At 42.2% G+C, this 21723-nt stretch overlaps 2 protein-coding genes across 2 annotated transcripts in view; both read right to left on the bottom strand.

Moving 5' to 3' along the window:
- Positions 1-259: 259 nt before the first annotated feature.
- The window catches only part of LOC143715940 (chymotrypsin-like protease CTRL-1), a 31336-nt gene continuing 9872 nt past the window's right edge, over positions 260-21723 (bottom strand). Inside the window, exon 7 of the mRNA XM_077207868.1 lies at positions 260-613. Within this exon, the coding sequence (XP_077063983.1) occupies positions 464-613 (150 nt within the window). The 3' untranslated portion in view covers positions 260-463. The remainder of the gene's footprint in view (positions 614-21723) is intronic.
- On the bottom strand, positions 7597-10016 carry LOC143715709 (E3 SUMO-protein ligase ZBED1-like). The gene is made up of 3 exons (XM_077207459.1): positions 8547-10016; positions 8237-8336; positions 7597-7985 (listed from the first exon to the last, which is right to left on the bottom strand). Exons 1-3 carry the CDS (start codon positions 10014-10016, stop codon positions 7597-7599), a joined length of 1959 nt encoding a protein of 652 aa, XP_077063574.1.

Below are 21723 nucleotides of genomic sequence, written 5' to 3' on the forward strand. Positions count from 1 at the left end.
TTGTTCATGTTACATGTAACGGTTTTAAACAAATAATGAAAATTTCTGGTAATGAAATAATGAAAATAAAATAAAATGGATACAATAAATGGTAATGAAGTGTTATCATTTATCTGAACTTAAAACGTCTCGGTTACGTATGTAACCCTCGTTCCCTGAAGGAGGGAACAGAGACGTTTTAAGTTCAGATAAATTATTACACTTCATTACAATTTATTGTATCCATTTTATTTTATTTTCATTATTTCATTACCAGAAATTTTCATTATTTGTTTAAAACCGTTACATGTAACATGAACAAAAAACAAAACATTAAACTCAAAGGCAGGTCACGAGAGCTCAGACTGACACAAGGCCAAAAGTCATAAACAAAAAGACCATCAACAAGGACCAACTGTAATACAGATTAATGATAAAACTCTGCCTTTGCCTCCTTTGAAGGGTAAATGCTCAGACTGGCGCTCTAGTTGGAAGCGATAGTCTTGTCGATCCAGGAGCGGTGTTGGGAGATGCGAGCGTAGACTACTGGGAAACGGGTGTCACGAGTGCGGATGCCCCAGGACATAGATCCCACCACTGAACTCTCACATACCAGAGGACCACCAGAATCACCCTGTGGGAATCACACAGACACAAACACACATTTGAGATCGAATCAGCAGTAACGTTAATATGGTAATGTATTTGTCTTGATCTGTCTTCACGTACCATGCAAGATGAGGATCCAGAGGCTCCAGAACAGATCATGGCATCAGTGATTTGGCTCTGACCCAAGATCTGTCTGCAAACAGCAGGACTCATGATGGGCAGAACTGTTTGCTGCAGGATTAGAGGACTCACTGAAAAAAGAAAACATCAGACAGACTGTTCAGAGTTTTTCTAACCCTAACCCTAACCTGTAAGACCTTCGTTCATCTTCAGAACACAAATTAAGATATTTTTGATGAAATCCAGAAGCTTTGACCCTAAAAAACAAAAAACAAAACAAGTAATATACAAGAATTAATTTTGCGATTCATCTTTGTCTTACAGGCCTTTGTCTAACTTACATGCGGTGGCAGTTGCGCCCCATCCAGTGGTGAAGCAGCGAGTTCCAGGCAGGATGTTGATGGTTGATGGAGCCAGACATACAGGAGAGATACGGGGAGTGTAGACAACTGGAGATGCAAGTTTCAGCAACGCAATGTCATTGTTGATGGTCGAGCTGCTGTAGAGAGGATGTGTGATGACCTGCACAGACAGAAAGGACCGAAAAAGATGGACGGTTACTAGTGGAAGTTGACTTTATGGATGGTAATCTAAGATGTACATGTAAGCATGTTTTATTTATTGTCGTCTTAAACCTTTCATGCATTTTTTTCCCTTTTACCTTCATCATGAATATTCATTTGAGAATATGGTACAGATGTTTTTTTTCCTATGCTCTACAAAAAAAAAAAAAAAAAAGAAGCAGAATTATTTTATTCGACCAGCCTCCCACTGAAAGCTTACATTCCGGGGAAGAGAAAACACAACTGCCTACATTCATAAGGATAAGAAAATGCCTCCTCTGGAATCTACTTGCTGCTCCGACTGCCACAGACTTTTACAAAGGATTGCAATTCTTGAAACAAAGTTAATTGCGGGACCACCAAACCAGACGGAACACACAACAGAGCTTCGTCATGGACGTCCTCAGCATACAGCCGGTGAGTCCCATGAATCTAGTGTTTCTCGACAGGCCATACTGAGTGTAGAGAAACAAGCCGATCGTTTTACTAATCGATGGCACAAACAGGGTGCGAGACCCAAAGGCACTCGAGACATCAGATTGTCACGAGCATCACATTTTACTGCAGTAGCATCCTCTACCCCAGATACGGCTCTGACAAGGACTGCAAACACTGGTCTCCTACCGCCGCCTATACATCTTGAGAACAGATTTGAAGTATTAATGAATGAGGAATCCCCAAATTTGATGAATGTGATCGCACACAGACTGAATCAGCCAGTAGCTAACACTGATGCTAACTGGGGCTCAAGGTCGACCAGACAGCGGCACTCAGCTCACAGTGCAGCCGAGCCCAGGACTCTGATTATGGGCGACTCCGTAATTAGAAACATTAATAGCAGGGATACAACAACGTGCTGCCTTCCACAAGCAACAACATCTGATGTAAACAGGGAACTTGAGAACATTCTGATGAAACATAAGACTGCAAATCGACTCATCATTCATGTGGGGAAGAATGATATTCATAAAGAGCAGTCGGAACTTCTTAAAAAGGATTTCAATGAACTTTTTGAAACACTTAAAAGACTGAAAGTTCAAACATTCATCAGTGGACCACTCCCAGCAAGAGGAACAAACAGGTTTTCACGGTTGCTTGGGCTTAATACATGGCTGCAAAAAACCTGCAATATAAAAGGAGTGAACTTTATTGACAACTTCAATCTTTTCTGGAGTCAGAGGCAACTGTTTCAACAGAATGGCCACCACCCAAACAAACTTGGTTCAAGAGTGCTAAAGGACAATATCTACTTCTCCCTCCGTCATCCTTCTGCAATGTGTGCCAATCCACTCAACCTGAATGGCACACACACACCTGGATACAGTATGAATGACCACAGGATTTCACTTCAGCACCTGAATGGACATGCGGTTGACACATCACACAAGGACAGTGATAACACCACTCAGCCACAACAACCTCTGCTCACGGACACAATCTCAGCTGAGCCATGCCCACAGAGCTCACCACAGACAGACTGTGACATACCAGCACTGCTCCAAGATACAGCACCCAAGGACGATTTTCTGGAAAACAGCCAGGGAAACCAGGACAGCATACTACAGCCTCCAATAACACCAGAGCAACAATCCTTCTCACCGGAAACATTATCACTCTCTCCAGCATCTCCACTTCTGTGCTTCTCTGAGAAAATGGAACAACTGGTGCATGCTGGAACTAGACTATCCCACTCTTTTGCTGCGAGCCCCCAGATACCAGCCAAAAAACGCCAGGCCCCACAACCACCAAAGCCTGCGGGCCCAGCTCACCCTCCCCCTCCTCCTGTGAGAGCTCTTCGGCTTTGCCACAGCGCCAGGGCCCACACCCCCCTCCAGCGGCTCGAGGTGAACCAAAAACAACTGATACCAGCTCTCAGTGATGTGTGTCGGGTCCCCGCTATGATAACAATAACTTTCTCAAATGTTTACAGAACAAGCGGGAACCCAGTGTGCCTGTATCTTTCTCTATTGGTGTTCGATTACATGATAGAAAGTCTAAGGCCTTCAAAAGCCGTAGAGCAAACCCATCTAATCTGGTGCCTATTACACGACATACCAAGATTGCTGTGGGGACAAAAAGTAAGACTGTTAAGTTAGCACTTTTAAACATCCGCTCACTTAAAAATAAATCACTTTTAGTCAACGACTTAATAACCACATACAACCTGGATTTTATGTTGCTAAATGAAACTTGGCTAGAAGAAAGTTGCAGTGCAACAGTCCTCAATGAAACATCCCCTCCTAACTTTACTTTTACGAGTGTCTGCAGAGCTGTCAGAAGAGGCGGAGGTTTAGCTGCTCTTTATAAAGATGTCTATCAATGTAAGCAAATATCATTTGGGAATTACCCGTCTTTCGAGTATCTGGGTATTGTGTTAAAAGGTGCTCCACGCATTTTAGTTATCATTGTTTACAGGCCTCCAAAATACTCTCCAGCTTTTGCTGAGAACTTAACAGAACTGTTATCAACAATTTCCTCAGAGTTTGACTGCTTTGCCATTGCTGGAGATTTTAACATTCACATAGATAATGCAGAAAACAATATGGCAAAAGAAATCAAAACTGTTTTAAAACTTTTGATCTGACTCAGCATATACATGGACCCACACATAATCGTGGACACACTCTAGATTTACTTATCAGTAAGGGTCTAAACATTTCATCAATTGTTATTAAGGATGTAGCACTGTCTGATCATTTTTGTATTTTCTTTGATATATTGATCTCTCCTGCCATTGAAGCTAGATCTGTGTCTGTCAAGAAGAGATGCTTCAATGAGAATACTAGTGTACTATTTATGAAGGCTATATCTTTAACACCAAGCATATCTGCTGACTCTGTTGATTTTCTCCTTGATTCTTTTAACTCAAAAGTTAAGAGTGTAATTGATGATATTGCTCCTGTGAAAGTCAGGAAGAAGAGTGGCAGACAAAAAGCACCTTGGAGAAACTCAACAGCAGTGCAAAATATGAAAAGACAATGCAGAAAAGCAGAGCGCATGTGGCGGAAGACAAAACTTGTAGTCCATTATAACATCTACAAAGACAGCATCCATGCTTTCAATAAGGAACTAAGCAAAGCTAGACAGACTTTCTTCTCGAATATTATAAACAGCAATATAAACAACACGCACACTCTTTTTGCTACTGTAGAGAGACTGACAAACCGCCCCAAGCCAGATTCCCAGTGAAATGCTCTCAGTGAGAAAGTGCAGTGAGTTTGCTTCTTTCTTCTCTGAGAAAATCAATAATATCAGAAAGGTGATCAGCTCATCCTTGAGTTGCGCTGGGGTCAGGCAGATCAGACAACAGCACGAGAAAGTAGCCACTATGTCTGATTTCGAAGAAATTGATGGCAAAATTTTGGAAGAAACCGTACAGCAACTAAAAACATCAACCTGCGCCCTTGACGCACTTCCCACATCTTTTTTCAAAAATGTGTTACACAGCTTAGAAGCAGATCTCCTAGAAGTGGTAAATGCCTCACTTCTCTCTGGAAGTTTTCCGACCTCCCTGAAAACTGCTGTTGTCAAGCCCCTCCTGAAAAAGAGCAATCTGGATAAGACCATATTAAACAACTATAGACCGATCTCAAATTTTCCTTTCATAGGCAAGATCATTGAAAAAGTTGTCTTCAATCAGCTGAACAAATTCTTAAGCTCGAATGGATACTTTGACCATTTTCAATCTGGTTTCCGACCGCACCACAGTACAGAGACCGCGCTCATAAAAATAATAAATTATATTCGCTTAAATACTGATACAGGCAAATTATCAGTGCTGGTACTACTCGACCTCAGTGCTGCATTTGACACTGTCGATCACAACATACTTCTTGACAGGCTGGAAAACTGGGTCGGGCTTTCTGGGATAGTCCTAAAATGGTTCAGGTCATACTTAGGAGGCAGAGGTTATTATGTGAGTATAGGAGACCATAAGTCTGAGTGGACATCCATGACATGCGGAGTCCCGCAAGGCTCAATTCTTGCGCCACTCCTATTCAACCTGTACATGCTCCCAATGAGCCAAATAATGAGAAAGAGCCAAATCGCTTACCACAGCTATGCAGACGACACACAGCTCTACTAAATAACTAAGCAATAACTAAATCAGCATATTGTCACCTGAAAAATATTGCAAGAATTAGATGCTCTGTTTCCAGTCAAGACTTAGAAAAACTTGTGCATGCTTTCATCACCAGTAGGGTGGATTATTGTAATGGACTTCTCACTGGCCTTCCCAAAAAGACCATAAGACAGTTGCAGCTCATACAGAACGCTGCTGCTAGGATTCTGAGCAGAACCAGAAAATATGAACACATCACACCAGTCCTCAGGTCTTTACACTGGCTGCCAGTTACATTTAGGATTGATTTTAAAGTATTATTACTGGTATATAAATCATTCAATGGCCTAGGACCTCAATACATTGCAGATATGCTCAGTGAATATAAACCCAACAGATCACTCAGATCATTAGGATCACATCAGCTGGAAATACCAAGGGTTCACTCTAAGCATGGCGAGTCTGCTTTTAGCTACTATGCCAGCCGTAGCTGGAACCAGCTTCCAGAAGAGATCAGATGTGCTCCTACCGTAGTCACATTCAAATCCAGACTCAAAACACATCTGTTTAACTGTGCATTTAGTGAATGAGCACTGTGCCACTGTTTGTCCGACTGTTTGCACTGTATTTTATTTTATGTTTTAATTATTCTGATTTCATTTGATTATTTCTGTATTTTATCTTTTATTCTAAACTGTTTTAATTATTCTGATTTCTTTTGATTATTTTAATTTCTTCTATGTAAAGCACTTTGAATTACCATTGTGTATGAAATGTGCTATATAAATAAACTTGCCTTGCCTTGCCTATGCTCAATTTTAAATCTATAATTCTTGTATAGGCCATACTGTTATTTGTATTGGTGCATATTTTAAGTTTAATTATAGTATATTTTTCTTTGTTTATCTTATGTATTTTTTTTGTTTCCTATGTAATATTTCTAAACTATGTATTTGGTATTTAACATGGTGTCTCTTTGAGAGAATAGGATTAGAAAGTTTAGAGTATGTATTATTTAAGCCTGTAGGGGCATTACTTCCTGTGTGATCAGCTGTGGAAGCACATGGTTTTTCTGCCATGTCTTTTGTTTGCTTCTGTTCTGTTTGGAAACTAGAATAAATCCGTTTTTTTGTCAAGGAACATGATGCGTGTAGAGACTTTACTGACACAGATAATCACCAAATTATGGACTTTACAAATCTATTTGGGGAATTTTTACTAGACTTCAAAGCTGATAGACATGGACCAAAAGTTAATTAAATTTAACAGGTAAAAAAACAAAACATATTTTTTGGATAAACTTTCAAGTAATTTAAAATTAAAATAACGGATTTATAATAACATTTAGAATGCACATTGTTTGTTTTGCCTTTATTGTTCCAGTCCAGTTGTCAGGGTGTGGTGTAGGTAGAAGAAGACGAAGAGGCAAAAAGGCTCGAATACAAACTTTTACTAATAATTAGGGGTGTAAATCGGGGCCTTCATGACGATTCGATACGATACCGATTTCTTAAGCCAACGATTCGATTATTTTCGATACTTCAAAATTCCGCACGATACGATTCGATTCGATTCGATACGATTAATACTCGATATTTTTAAATGATATCTATTAAGTTTCAAATAAATCAACAAAGAAATTTATATTTTGCCTTTTATTAAGAATACAGAAACAGTATTCTATTCACAGTGTGCATGTTGTGCTCAAAGCATTGCAAATAGAACAGCAAATGTAACAGTTACAGTTACAATAAAGTGCCATCAGATAAATTGTAATAAGAACAAAATAAAAATAATTAAGTCTAATACTTACAGTGCAGGTCTACTATGGCCAATTAGCCTATTCACTGTTAAAACAAACAAACAAAGACTGACCTCTACAGCCTAAAGTTCAACGTTTTTTTTTTTTTGCATGTTTTGCATCTTATTTAGAGGTAATGGTCACACATCCTCTGCAGTAGATGAACTGCAAATAGAACAGTTACTCCACAAAATCAGTTAAAGTGCAATAATAACAAAAAGTAACAAAAGTCTAGGACATAAGCCTACAGCACATTCACTACAAAATAACAAAAATGCATTTGTATTTTAGAAGAATGAGGTATTTAGAAGCATGGCTCATGGCTTGAGCTATAGCAGGGGCCTTGCAAATAGAACAGTTACTCAAAACAGTTTAAGTGCAGTAAGAATCAAAAGTAACAAAAGTCTAGGACATAAGCCTAAAGCCCATTAATGGCAAAACAACCAAAAAACAAGGAGACTCTACAGTTCAATACTCTCAGTGGTGCACTTTGACAGATTCTTCTTCAAGAAAATCAACTGGTCCACATGCTCAGAAGACAATACACTACGCTCTGAACGCACAATGTCCCCTGCTGTACTAAATACACGTTCTGATGGTACACTTGTACCAGGAATGCATAAGTACGTCTTGGCCAGGTCTGCCAGGAGAGGAAACTCAGCCTGGTGAGCTCTCCACCAGTCTAACACCTTACCATCTAGGCTCAAAGATGCAACATCTCTGTACTTCCTAACTTCATCATGGGCTTGTTCTTTGGATGTTTTGCCTCTGACACTTGGGTCCTCAGTGCAGAAGGAGTCACCAAAAAGGTCCTCCAATACCTTTGATTTCTTGGAAACGGGGGGGCATTCTAGAATGGCACAGAAATAAAAAATAAGGCTTGATTATAGTTATGTGTTATATATATATATATATATATATATATATATAAAATTATAGGTAAAGCATATATATATATATATATATATATATATATATATAATTATATGTAAAGCATATATATATATATATATATATAGATAGATAGATAGATAGATAGATAGATAGATAGATAAAAAGATATAGAAATATCAAGTATGTCTACAATGTATGAATACATACCTTTAGTGGTTTCTGCATCACACACCTCATTTAGCTCCAAAGAAATCTGGTGAGGAGAAGAGTGAGGAGGCTGGGCCTCTGGGGCTTCCTCAGGCTGGGCCTCTGACTGTAACACAGACAAACACATACACATAAAGGCAAAGTTATTATTAGTAATAGCTAGAGTACTCAATGGAACAACGGGTTCATCATCAGTATTACTATTTAACTATTTAACTACTTTTTAACTATTACTATTTAATAGTAATCACTATTAAATTGAATTAAACACCATCCATAACTAAATGAACCAAGATGAGAAACAACCTACCCTCTGTTCCTTCAGCTGTGCCGCTTCTTCCGCAAGATATTCAAAGGTTTGGTTTCTTCTCTCATCACCCAGGAAAGGAAGCTTTTTAAATCGGGGGTCCAAAGCAGCTGCTCGAAGTAAGAATGGTTCTTCGTCCACATATCGCCCTCTAAGATCTTCAGACATGAGTCGTTTCATGTCTTTGATTAAGGCGGAGTCATCCGGTACATATTCGAAATGCGCCAACAACTTTATTCGGAGAGGTGCGATGATGGACACAGTGGGTTGCTTCTCCTCGCACATCAGAGTAGTAGCAGACTTTAGCGGGGCTAGCAGACTCACCATTTGTTCGGCAGCCAAGAGATCACTTTCACTGAGTGTGTGCACGTCACACGAGCCTTTTCTGACTTTCTTGTCGAGAAGTGTTGCCATCACCGCAGCTTGTTGTTCAAGAAATCGCTCCAACATCTCGAAAGAACTATTCCATCGGGTTTTCACGTCTGCTTTGAGCTTGTGGTGTGGAAGCCCGAGCAAACCTTGCTTCTCCTTCAAAACAGTGGTCGCAACTGCGTTGCGGTGAAAAAAACTCACAATTCTCCTCACGCGCCCTAAAAGCCGTTCTGTGGCAGCAATCTTCAGGCCATCTTGTGTTGTCAGATTAAGCGTGTGCGCGAAGCACTTTATATGTGGTGATAAGCCTGCCTCTTCACCAGCTTTGATCATGTTAGAAGCGTTGTCGGTTACGAGAGCCGGTGCCTTGTCCAATATACCCCATTCTTCACACGCGCTTCTCAGAACCTGCCCGATATTAACTCCTGAATGAGTGTCTCCCAAAACACGAGTCTGTAAAACGTGGTTTTTCATTTGCCATTTGTTGTCAATGAAATGACACGTTACAGTGATATAGGACTCCGTTGTGCATGAAGTCCATCCATCTGAAGTTATAGCTACTCGCTCTGCACTCATCAGACCCTGAATAACTTCATCACAAACTTTGGTGTACAAGTTCGGAATATAGGACTCGCTAAAGTGTTGCCGTGAGGGGATGTTGTACCTCGGCTCAAGAACTTCAAGCAGGTATCTAAAGCCTTCGTTCTCTACGACGCTATAGGGCCTCATGTCTTTGCATATAAAAAACGCAATGCCTTTGGTGATGTTTTTTGCTCTTTTTGAAGTGCTCGACAACTTTGGAGCAAAAAACGTTGCCAGTGATTTGGCGGGCGTGGAAGCCTGTGTTCTTTCTTTAACGTTACACTCTGACTCGCCATCATCAATGCCATGGCGCCTTTTCAGGTGTGCGGATAGATTCGACGTATTGCCACAGTATCTTATCTCAGACTGACAGCCTTTCTCTTTGCAAACGGCAACATCTCTTACCACTGCTCCTCCATCGGTTTTCCTGAAGCCAAAATGCTTCCACACCCATGACTTGACGCCGACTGGAGTGTGTAACAATTCAGTTTCATTGCCAGCTCGCTGTGATGGTTCCATTGTTCTATAAAGTCAGACTCAACAATGTGTGTGAACGTGAAACGTAAGTAACGCGTGTGAAGTACAACAATAATGAGGTTAGCGCCACCCGCAGCTTAGGAGTAGGTTATACGCACATGTCGGAGCGGATGCTGAAAATAGACAGGCGGCAAAATAAACACATTAATCGATTCTCTTGCGGACGCATCGATGCATTGAATCGTCGGCTGTATAATCGATGCATCGATGCGAATCGATTAATATTTACACCCCTACTAATAATAACTCCAACGGGTACAGCCAGGTATGATGAACACACACCCTTACTATAACTGACGAAGTAGAACGGACAGGGACTGACTGAACAGGAAGGAACTAAATACAAAGGTGAACAATGAAGACAACAGCTGAAGACGGTGAGTGATGATGATTGCTGGCAGGTGCGGGTGATGGTGAATGAGGTGCAGGTGTGGGCCAAGGATGATGCTGGTAACTGTTGTGCAGACGGGGACTAAAGGCAGGCATACACTGTGCGAATTTCGTCCGATTTTGAGCCGAATTCTGACTCGTGCGACTCTTTTTCGGGTCGGGCCGATTTTCAGCTTTGTCGTGCGTCGTTTGTCGTGCAGCGTTCGTGCAGTATACAAGGGGAAACGAGAGGCGATTAACCTCTCCCGATCGGCAATCGGATGGTCGGATGAATTTCTGGCATGTCAGAAATTTTGGTCGCTCCTCGTGACTATATCGCACAGTTGAAGCAGAACTACGAACCGATTGCCCTAAACTCAGTGTTTTATCCCTCACTGCGCCTGCGCGAAAACAGATTTTAACCATTTCAATCTGCAGAAATAAAAACGAAAAGAGGGAACTCTTTAAGTTCTGTAGTTCAAACTAGCTACAAATTACTGTTGCTTACCTCCAGTTTGTCCAGTTATTACCCACGTCTTCCAAGCTGCGATGTAGCACCGTGCCTCTTTTATTAATTTGTTAAACAACGTTTTTGAAATAAACCTGTTTTTAATTTTCTTTGATGACTAATTATTGCAGTGTTCGGACATATTATAGACTGTTAATATATTTATATGCCTATAATTCATTGTAGCCTAATCGATCTAAATGTTTTAGACAATTTTCTTGAAAATTTTCGAAAACATTTAGATCGATTAGGCTACAATGAATTATAGCTGGGTTGGTAGACGATATCATGTAGCCAGAGATATTGTCAAAACAAGCATCAGTTATCAATAATTTCACAGCGCATTGCGGCGATGTGCTGTGAAATTATTGCGTGGCAAATTAATTATAATAGCAGATCAATTTAATAATAAAATTAGCCTTCCCTAATTCAACAATACTAATAATAATTTAATACATAAATTGGAAGTGCTAAATCATCTTGATATTGATAACTGATGCTTGTTTTGACAATATCTCTGGATACATGATATCGTCTACCAACGCAGCACGGGGGTTTATCGCACATATTTCACACGTATAGTGTGAGCAGTCAAGTCGCAGCTCGACGTTCGGACCGTATAGTGTGAGCACATGAATCCTGAGCTTTGGCTTTATATCGCATGCGATCTACTCGTTCAGTGTGAGTAGATACCTTGCTGAAATCGCACAGACATCGCACAGTGTATGCCCGCCTTAACACATGACAGTGACGATGACAGTGACAGTGACGATGATCATAGGGTGGTGACTGTGACACCAGTGATCTCTTGATTTATTATTGTCAAGTGAAGTCACCTTTATTTATATAGCACTTTATAAAATATTGATCACATAAACAGGAAAATAACAGAATCAATGATGCAAAATTCACCAAATATAAGACACATTCAAATTCAGCTGTAAAGCAGCTCTAAAAATACAATAGTGTCATTATTCAGCTCAAGTCAGTTCAGTGTTGATTCAATTAAATTCAGTTGTGTGGAAAAGCAGAAATGAACCAACAGTTTTCAGCCACTATGGGGTATTTTTGAGTCTTAATTTGGCCATAATTTTCTCTGTTTCAGCAAATGGAATGATTTTTGGTGACAAATCTTATTTTGACACATATTTTGGGAAAATGCTTTGAAAATTTTCAAAAACTCAACAGTAAACTGTGGGCAAATTCACTACCCTTTCGTTATGTTCGTGGCTGAAAACAGCCACTACTTTAAACTGCTGTAAAAATGTATCAGATAAATATTTTTTTAAATTTTTTTTGCATAAATCTATTAATCAACCTCAGTCCTGATCAAAACTGCTAAATGTTTTAAAAAAAAATCAGGATTTTAACTCTTTAATTGCCAAATTCATAAATGGTGTCACTGATTTGGGGGGAAAAACACACAAAATGACTTATTTTCAATATAAAATGTGACTGTGGACTGGATTTTTTTTACCTTTTATCACAGTCTTGAACATGTCAAAGATTAGAAACAACATTGGTTTTGATGCATTGTTAGTTTTTGTGCAGCATCAGATTTTAACTTTTTCTCCCTCATTTACTGTTCGGTTCATTATAACCACATTTTTTGATTGCAAAGCCATGACACCATATAATCATGCATTTTTGATTGTTGGTGGTTTTCCCTGTTGGGAATTTGTAATTTTTACTGTTGATAACCAGGTGGCACCATTAACCCTTTAGATAGGCCTGTGCAAAAAAAGCTTAGTTTCTGGCTTCTACATGGTGTTATATGGAGTATAATAGCATATTAAAGTGTGTGTGTGTGTGTGTGTGTGTGTGTGTGTGTGTGTGTGTGTGTGTGTGTGTGTGTGTGTGTGTGTGTGTGTGTGTGTGTGTGTGTGTGTGTGTGTGTATGAGAGAGAGAGAGAGTGAGAGAGAGAGTGTGAGAGAGAGAGTGTGAGAACTCACCTTGATGCGTCTGAGAAAATCAAAACATGCACCTCAGCTCTCAGAACTAAATGGAGTAAACAAAAACAAAGTGCCTTTTGATGGTGAGAAATTCAGACTAAACAAAAACAAAGCAAGTGGATTTAAACACTTGTATGCAAGCCTGGTGCTCCTTTGATGGTGAGAAGAGCAGCAAGCAACATGAAAAAGGGCTTGACTTGTAGTGAAGTTTTAGAGATGATTATGCAGCCTGACCCCTCCAGCGAGCTGCAGGATGTATTGTCTTCTCCCTCTGACACTACAGACTCAGGAGACTCAGATCCTGATTTGGATGTGGCACCCTCATCATCCTCTCTAGCTTCTACTGAAGGGAGGAGGATTCGGAGGATCCGGAGGATCCTGGATCTGGGTGGATTGGGAGAAACGGCGAAGTGTGGTTCCCTTTCAAGGGAACTCGAGCTGCGTTGAGACGCGGTGGGAACGCTCTGCGTGATTGCGTCGTGAAGCACGTGTATAATCAGTCCAATGGAAGAGCGAGATGTCATAGGCGGGTGACGTCATAGACCAGGAAGCTATAAAGCACACCAGAAAACAGACCGCGACAGCTTCTGTGCCTTCAGCAAGCGATCTGTGTATTCTGTCCTTGTCATATTTATTGTTGTCTGTCAAGTTGCAATATATATATATTATGGCAAAAGAGAGCAAGCAGCTTTGTTTTGTTCCCTGCCCACGTTATATCACGGTTGGGGACATACACATCAGCTTTTTTGTTACTATTTGGGAGTGGAGCGTGCCACAGTCAGTTCTCGAGGGAGCTGACTGTGAGTATTGCGAGAAGCTGTCCGTGAGGACGCTCCGCTCCTGCCGGGCGCTCTTCGAGGAGGACGTTTCGGTTCGCGCTCCCCGCGCGGGTCCCGCTGTTGCCGAGGCACGGCGGAGACTCACATTTTGGTGTTCGCAAACGGATCTGACAGCGGGGGGTTGGGACGGGCTCCGCCCTATCTCAGCTCTCACCTGCCAGATCCAGTGTTTGTTTACAAAAAGAGAACAAAACAAATAAAGATATTAAGAAAAGGCAGATGTTTGAGTTTCAATAAAAAAGTCACCTCATAACTCTGTTGAATAAAGAGGAGCTTTAAAAGGAGGTTTATCTAGTGCTGTTGCTAGTTAAATATTTACTGGCCAGCTGAACATTATGAGAGTGAAAATAAAAAGAGTTTATTAGATGAAATATATCTAAAAACAGAAAAACTCTGTATCTCAGCCTCCTCGTCGGGGACTGCCGTTTTTTCCCTATCTCCTGTATTTTCCCTATCTCGACACTGAGGTGTCGAGATCGTGGAATAAGCCGGTTTCTATTTTATGTGTTTAATGCCCAAACGTCTAACTATAGTAATGCTATGGGTATTTAGCATCATGGTATGACAGTGCCTCGGGTTAAAGAGACTTTTGCGAGCTTTCTCTCTCCCGAGTTGGCGTCATCATTTTTAACCCCGACGTTACCCACCAGCCATCTTAAATAAAAACATTTTATTAGGCAGTGCTGGTTGCTAAAATACAAGGACATGGATGAATCTGAGGATGTCAGCACTGACACTATTCGAGATTCGCGTCGTGTAAAAACAGATAAACTATACTGGGGAGGGACGGTTTCGAGAAATCGTTTCTCCTCTGAGTCCTCTGGGGGGGCGACTCTCTGAGGAGGGTCGCAGCACGGCCAGTTCGGTTGTTTTCTTGCTGATGGCCACGGAGTGATATATATATATATATATATATATATATATATATATATATATATATATATATATATATATATACATTTTTCTGATTTAAAAATAAAGAAAAATAAGATAAATTATGTATGTTCTTCTGGACGCTCCGCTTTCAAAAAACCCCAAAAAACGGAGAAATAAACCATTCAGCGGCGTTCCAGAGGTTTCTTCCTCACCAATCTAATGTTCCTGAGACTGCTGGGCGGGAGCAGTCTCGGTCTACTAAGCCCCTCGCAGCACAGAGTGCAAAATGAGCATCGCCATTTGGGCTCCTCCACAATCGAGGGGGACCTGGGTGGCGGTAGCAGTCTAGCCAAAATGTTAGAGATATGCAAGATCTGAGGACTGTTTTATCTCTAAAATAGCTCGGACAAAGAGGAAGCCCTGATGCCGAGGCTATCAGGCTTCTAAGGGTGGTCCCCTCCGGGGTAGGGATGGTTTTGAGAAATCGTTTCTCCTCGGCGGGTGCGACTCTCTGACGAGGGCAAGTGCTGCCAGTTTGGTTTTCCTGCCGGTTCGCCGTTCAGGGCTCCAAGGTGTCAGTGTCCCCAAACGATCCTCCGAGGGGGGTCGTAGAGCAGTCAGTTCGGTTTCCCTGCCGGTTCGCCGTTTCAGGGTGCCGTAGTGACTGTTCAACCAAATCCAGAGGCCAGTCTTGAGAGACTGATTCCCCTAGTAGAATTTCTGGCAGCGTGGAAACTACTGCCACATATTTCTCAGTGGGTCCTGCACACTATAGGAAAGGGTTCAGAATTCGGTTCTTGTCCGCCCCGAGATTTCTAGGGGTCCTCCCCACTGTGGTGGACCCTGAGCAGACTTTGGTTATGGAGCAGGAAGTTCTGACACTTCTGCAAAAGGATCTGTAGAAGGGGTTCCTCCTCCCAGTAGACAGTCAGGGTTTTACAGCCATTACTTCATTGTTTACGAAAGAGGATGAGGGGTTGTGTCCTACTCTAGACCTGGGTCAATTAAACAGCAGGTTTCAGAATCTTAAGTTCAAAGTATGCTTACGCTAAATATGATTGTGTCACAGACTCAGTCCGAGGACTGGTTTGTCACAATAGACTTAAAGGACGCTTACTTATCTATCCATCCTCATCACAGGAGGTTCCTGAGGTTTGCTTTCAGGGGCGAAGCATACCAGTATCGGGTTCTTCCATTCGGCCTAGGTTATCACCCCGCACCTTTACAATATGCGTGGATGCAGCTCTGAGGTGGTACCATTTAAAGCGAGCCGAAGCGAGCCGTTCCGTACCGTACCGTACCATACCATGCAATGAACATTTTCAATTGTTTTACACTGTGGGCGGAAAAGTCCCCCGAGGCCTCTTCCTTCGAGAGAGGAGGATCGTTTGAGGGGACTCGCCTGGCCAAGTTCTCCGGAACTAGGGGAGGTTGCAGGGGAGGAGGTGGTCGACAAATTCCACGACACCGTCGTCCGCCCTGCCATGTTCCTGATCCAGAGCCGCTGGTCTGGTCCAGCACAAGACCCTCGTCGCGGGTTCCGCCCAGCACGAGGCCGTCACCGCGGGTTCCGTTCAGCACAAGGCCCTCATCGCTGGTTCCGCCCAGCACGAGACCATCACCGCGGGTTCTGTCCAGCACAGAGCCCTCACCGCTGGCGCCGTCCAGCACAGAGCCTTCACTGCTGGCGCCGTCCAGCCCAGAGCCCTCACCGCTGGCGCCGTCCAGCCCAGAGCCCTCACCGCTGGCGCCGTCCAGCCCAGAGCCCTCATCGCTGGCGCCGTCCAGCCCAGAGCCCTCACCGCTGGCGCCGTCCAGCCCAGAGCCCTCACCGCTGGCGCTGTCCAGCCCAGAGCCCTCACCGCTGGCACCGTACAGTCCAGCGCCCTCTCGCTCTCATAAACGGAGGAGAAGGATGACCTCCTCCGGGACTGTCCCGATGGTCCCGAGTCCGGTGGTCCCAGTTCTGGTGGTCCGAGGTCCGGTGATCCCGAGTCCGTTGATTCCAGAGCCAGTGGTCCTGAAACCGATTCTCGGGCACTCTGAAACATTATTGGGCTACTTCGAGCATCTGGCCAGAATCCTGGATGTGCCTTTCGGACCCGTTATGCCCGCTGCTGTTCCTGAGCCGGAGCCAGTGTCTGTTCCTGAGCCGGAGCCAGTGTCTGTTCCTGAGCCGGAGCCAGTGTCTGTTCCTGAGCCGGAGCCAGTGTCTGTTCCTGAGCCGGAGCCAGTGTCTGTTCCTGAGCCAATGTTTGTTTCTGTGTTTGTGTCTGTCCTTGTGGTTGTTACTGTTCTGGCGTCTGTTCCTGACCCGGTGTCTGTTCCTGAGTCGTCACCGCCATGGCCGCCCGAGGGGTCTTCACCGCCCTGGCCGCCCGAGGGGTCGTCTGCTTCGCCCTGGCCGCCCGATGGGTCGTCTGCTTTGCCCTGGGCGCCCGATGGACTGTTTGCTTCGCCCTGGCCGCCCGATGGACTGTCTGCTTTCTCCCTGGCCACCGGCTAAACCATCACCCCCTGTCTCTGTTTCCTTTCATGGACCTGGCCCCCCATCCCTCCCCCTGATCCTCCACCGTTCCAACTCCCTCCTGGACTCTTGTTTTATTTGTTTTTTGTGGGTCTTGGAGCGTCTGGTAGCTGTTCCGTAGAGGGGGGGTTATGTCACAGTGTTGGTTTGTGTTTCCCTGGGTGTCCACTAGAGGTCTCTTTCCCTTACTGTCACCATTCATTCTGGAACTGCATTTTCCACGATCCTTTGTCTGTTCTCAACACTCATCATTGCACACAGCTGTTTCTTATCACCTTGTTAGTTCTGTGTGTGTATATATACCCTGTCTTTTTTAGTGTTTGTTACAGAGTCGTTGTTTTATGTCCCACACTTCGGATGTTGGTTTCTGTTTCTTGTTTCTGCCTTGGATTGATATTATGGACTTTGACCCCCTGCCTGAACTGTTGTGAGTACGGATTACCCTCAATAAATTACTGATATTGGAACTTACCTGTTTCTGTGTGTGTGTACCGTGACAGAAAGTTTCTCAAGGAAGGAACTTAATTAAAAACAGTGCAGCTTGCTGAAAAATCATTGAGTTACTGTCACCAGTAAACTTTACATATCTTTATTTAAAGATGAACTGAACTGAAAAAAATTGACGTTGATAACGTGTTGTTTATGACAATTAAAAGTAAATTACACTAAAAATGTTAATTAAAAATATCAATATAGCTTTTTTTAAGCAACAGAAAAATTGCGCTTGTTAGTATATGAACGCTGGCAATTTCGATGATGTCACTGGCATGGTAGGACCCGCGAAGGTGTATAGGCAACAGCTGTAGGTCCTATATACACAGACGAAAATGAGCACTTTTAACGGCATGGGTTATGCATTTGAGCCTGTGAGGGACAGTCCAGTAGTTTCTGACTACCACCACCACATGGAAGATCAGTTTCAGGCTCCACATACAGCACAGGATCGTTTGGGGCGAAGTGACTGGTGTGGGTGTGGAAGCTGCCGGAGCATGGACACTGCACCGGAGTCAATCTGTTGCAGAGAGGTCAACTTGGAACATTTGTTAATGGGTGAAAAATGCATCACCATGCACCGTTCATTTCGGATGCTCTGCGGTGAGAGAGATGTATTGGAGGTGGCTATGCTTTCTCTAAGGGATGTACGAGCTGAGACGCTGGAGCACCCCATAAGTAGCAGGTATGTACAGTGTATTTTTCGAATTGGTGACTAGGCTAACGTTAGGCTAGGCTAACTTGTTATATCCTTTTCTCAGACTGTTTAGGTTAACGGCGTACCAGCAGTTCACTCTTTGGGCGAGGGGGCATTTGGGAAGGAGGAATAGGATTCCGATCCCATCCTGTGCTGTGATTTACATCAGGGATCTTTTCCCATCAGCCGAGTACCAAGGATTCGAGTATGCGTTGGACTTGTAACTTGGCTAAATAAAACATTTGATGCAGACATTGTCAGACGCTTCATGTACTCATTGACTTTTTCAACACGTCTCTCATTCCTAGGATTAAACACTAGAAATCACGACTAGAATAATTTTGTTTACAAGGCAGGGGGTAGAGAGAAAGAAATAGAGATGATCAATTTGGTCTTCATTTGAATTTGTTTGATAAAGGAGTAACGTTAAGCCAACATTCTTGAAGTTATATTCAGCTAGCTAGCTAAATACAAAAAGACACCAAGCGGACTTCCGGTTATGGCGGCACGGTGAGCAGACGCGTTTTCCTCGTGCTCAGTTGCTTTTCAATAAATCCTGCATTATATTCCAGAGTGAGGCCATATAAAGAGAAGAAATTGTAAGCATATGAGTAAACTACTTCAAACATGCCAAAAAAAGCGGCTAAGGACAAGAAAACGATGGAGAGCAGTGAGGATGTAGGCCAAGAGCCAGGCCAGAAGATAGCTGAAGGGGAACCATGCTCACCGGAGCAGGTAACGTTACCCGCTGCTTTTCCCGCGGACTCCGAACAAGTCATAAACATGGATAATCCGTCAACAAAGGACCTTATGCTTGCCATAACCTCATTCAAACAATACTTTAACACGAAAATTGACGGGGTACTGACGGAAATAAGAAATGTCCAAACGGACATTAAAGATTGCAGTGGGCGTATCATGGAGGCCGAAATGCGGATATCTACGGCAGAAGACGAGATACAAACCCTGAAAGAAACTATCGAAAACCTTGAGAGCAATACAAAAAACCTCACTAACAAAGTCGAAGATTTAGAAGGGAGGAGCAGACGTAATAACTAGCGTGTACTGGCCAAACCCGAGAAAGTAGAAGGCAATGACACCTGCTCCTTTATAGAAAAATGGATAGACCGGTTTTAGAGAGAGCCCACCGGATAACAGTGAGCCAAAGTTCCACCACGTATCCGAGAACCATCATCATCAAGTGTTTAAACTACAAGGATAGAGAAAATATCTTGAAAGCCGCGCGGATACAGAAAGAGGTGACGTACCTTAACAAAAAAATAACATTTCTTCCTGACCTGCCAACGGAGGTGTACAAATAACAGAGGAGGTACGACGGCGTGAGGAACCGGCTGCGGGAACTCGGACTGGACAAGCACCGGATCATATACCCCGCACGGCTCCTGCTGACCAACGCTGACCGCACTGTCATCTTCAATACACCAGCGGACGTGAACAAGTACATCAAGAAGCTGGAGCCGGTGACTGAGGATGACTAAAAACTAAGTGCGTCTTGTTGAGAACTCTTATTAAACTTACAATCTCTTTAGATGTGGCTGTTGGAAACTAAGAGGTATGTAGGGCCTAATTCTGTTGGAAAATTGACATTGTACTACTTACAGACTTGGTTAAAATACAAGTATAAAGTATTAATAAGCCCTGTTTAAAGCTCTATTTTATTTTGTTTTTTATTTCGTATTCCGTTTAAAGTGCAATTAGTTGCTTCTCAAGTGAGGGCTGAAAGATGCATGCATGTAGTATGGCGCATATTCTATATACAGTTGATAACGTTAGTTAGTTAAATATGGTATATCTGGATTATTTTTGTACATAGACAAGCAATTGAGCAGAGTTTTGGTTTACAGGAGAATAGTTCCTCAGTATAGTGTGGACCTATTCCCGATCGTGGAGGGAAGTTATTTAGGGGTTTGGGGGAGCCTGTATGTTCTAATGGGCCAAGTCTGGGTTTTTGGGGGGTCGCTCTCTTTCTTTTCTTTTTGGTTTTATTCCCAATGGTACCCTTTTATAGTTTTTTATTGCTATGCTTGCACCAAGGTAATTTACCTCTCTTTATGTTAACCATGATATTATAGCCAATAAAAGATGTTTTGGTTGAATGTGTATCTTGGAATTGTAGAGGCCTACGTAAACTTACTAAAATAAAACTAGTAATAGGTAGAATAAAACAGCTAAGAGCCAAAATTGTATTCCTACAGGAAACACACATGCTAGATCATGAGACAATCAAAATTAAACGTAGATAGCCAAGTCAGGTACTGTCTTCAGCTTACTATTCTAATTCCAGAGGAGTTATAATTATGATACAAGTCTATTCCTTTGCGCATTGATAAAGTAACTAAAGACCCCAACGGTAGATTTTTGATTGTACAGGGAAATATTCGATCAACCCGGATTAATCTGGTTAATGTGTATGGACCTAACGATGACAACGTAAATTTTTATAATGACTTATTTTTGAGAATCTCCACAATGCCCTTGAAAACACATTGTGGTAGGTGATTTCAATTGTGTTTTGCAGCCCAGTAAGGACCGGTCATCTGGTATCGATAACTCTCATGTAAGGTCTAGGAAAGCTTTACAACATTTTATAAAGGAACTTAACCTGGTGGATATATGGAGGGCTCAAAACCCACTAAAAAGGGAATATTCATGTTGGTCGAGTACTTCTAAAGGATACTCCAGAATAGATTACTTTCTGGTATCAGCTGAACTAATTTCCTGTATCAGAAAATGTCAATATAGTAGTATTCTTATATCAGATCACGCTCTTGTATCCTTGACATATGTTGAACCAAAGCTTATTCATAATCGTACTAAATGGAGATTTAAAATACACTGGATGCATGACAAAAGATTTCTTGAGTTCTTAGGGGAACAAATTGATTACTATTTTGAACACAACACCACCCAAACATCAGCTACAATTAGATGGGAAGCCTTTAAAGCCTTTATACGAGGACACATTATAAGTTATACGAGCAGGAAGACAAAAGAGAAACAGGAGAAAACTAAAACCCTTGAAACAAAAATTTACTTACTTGAGGAAAAGAGTTTACATGCAGGCCAAAATACTGATAATGTTTTAAAAGAATTACTATTGTTAAGAACCCAATATAATGAAATAACGCATGAAAAAGCAGCGGCCAATTTATTAAGATTAAAGCAACAATTTTACGATCAGGGAGAAAAAACAGGCAGACTTCTTGCTTGGCGTATAAAACAACAGGAATCAGAAAGAGCAATTACTAATATTGAGGATGAAAATAAGAATAAGACTGTAGATCCGATGGAAATTAATAAAGCGTTTAGAAATTTCTACGAAAAGCTATATTGCTCTGAATATAAGGCCACGACTGATACCTACTCTGCGTTTTTTGATAATCTCAACATCCCTAAAATATCTGAGG

Source organism: Siphateles boraxobius, unplaced genomic scaffold (assembly GCF_051911475.1).
Source record: "Siphateles boraxobius isolate OS27281-9 unplaced genomic scaffold, OSU_SipBor_1 6, whole genome shotgun sequence".
Classification (NCBI taxonomy): Eukaryota; Metazoa; Chordata; class Actinopteri; order Cypriniformes; family Leuciscidae; genus Siphateles; species Siphateles boraxobius.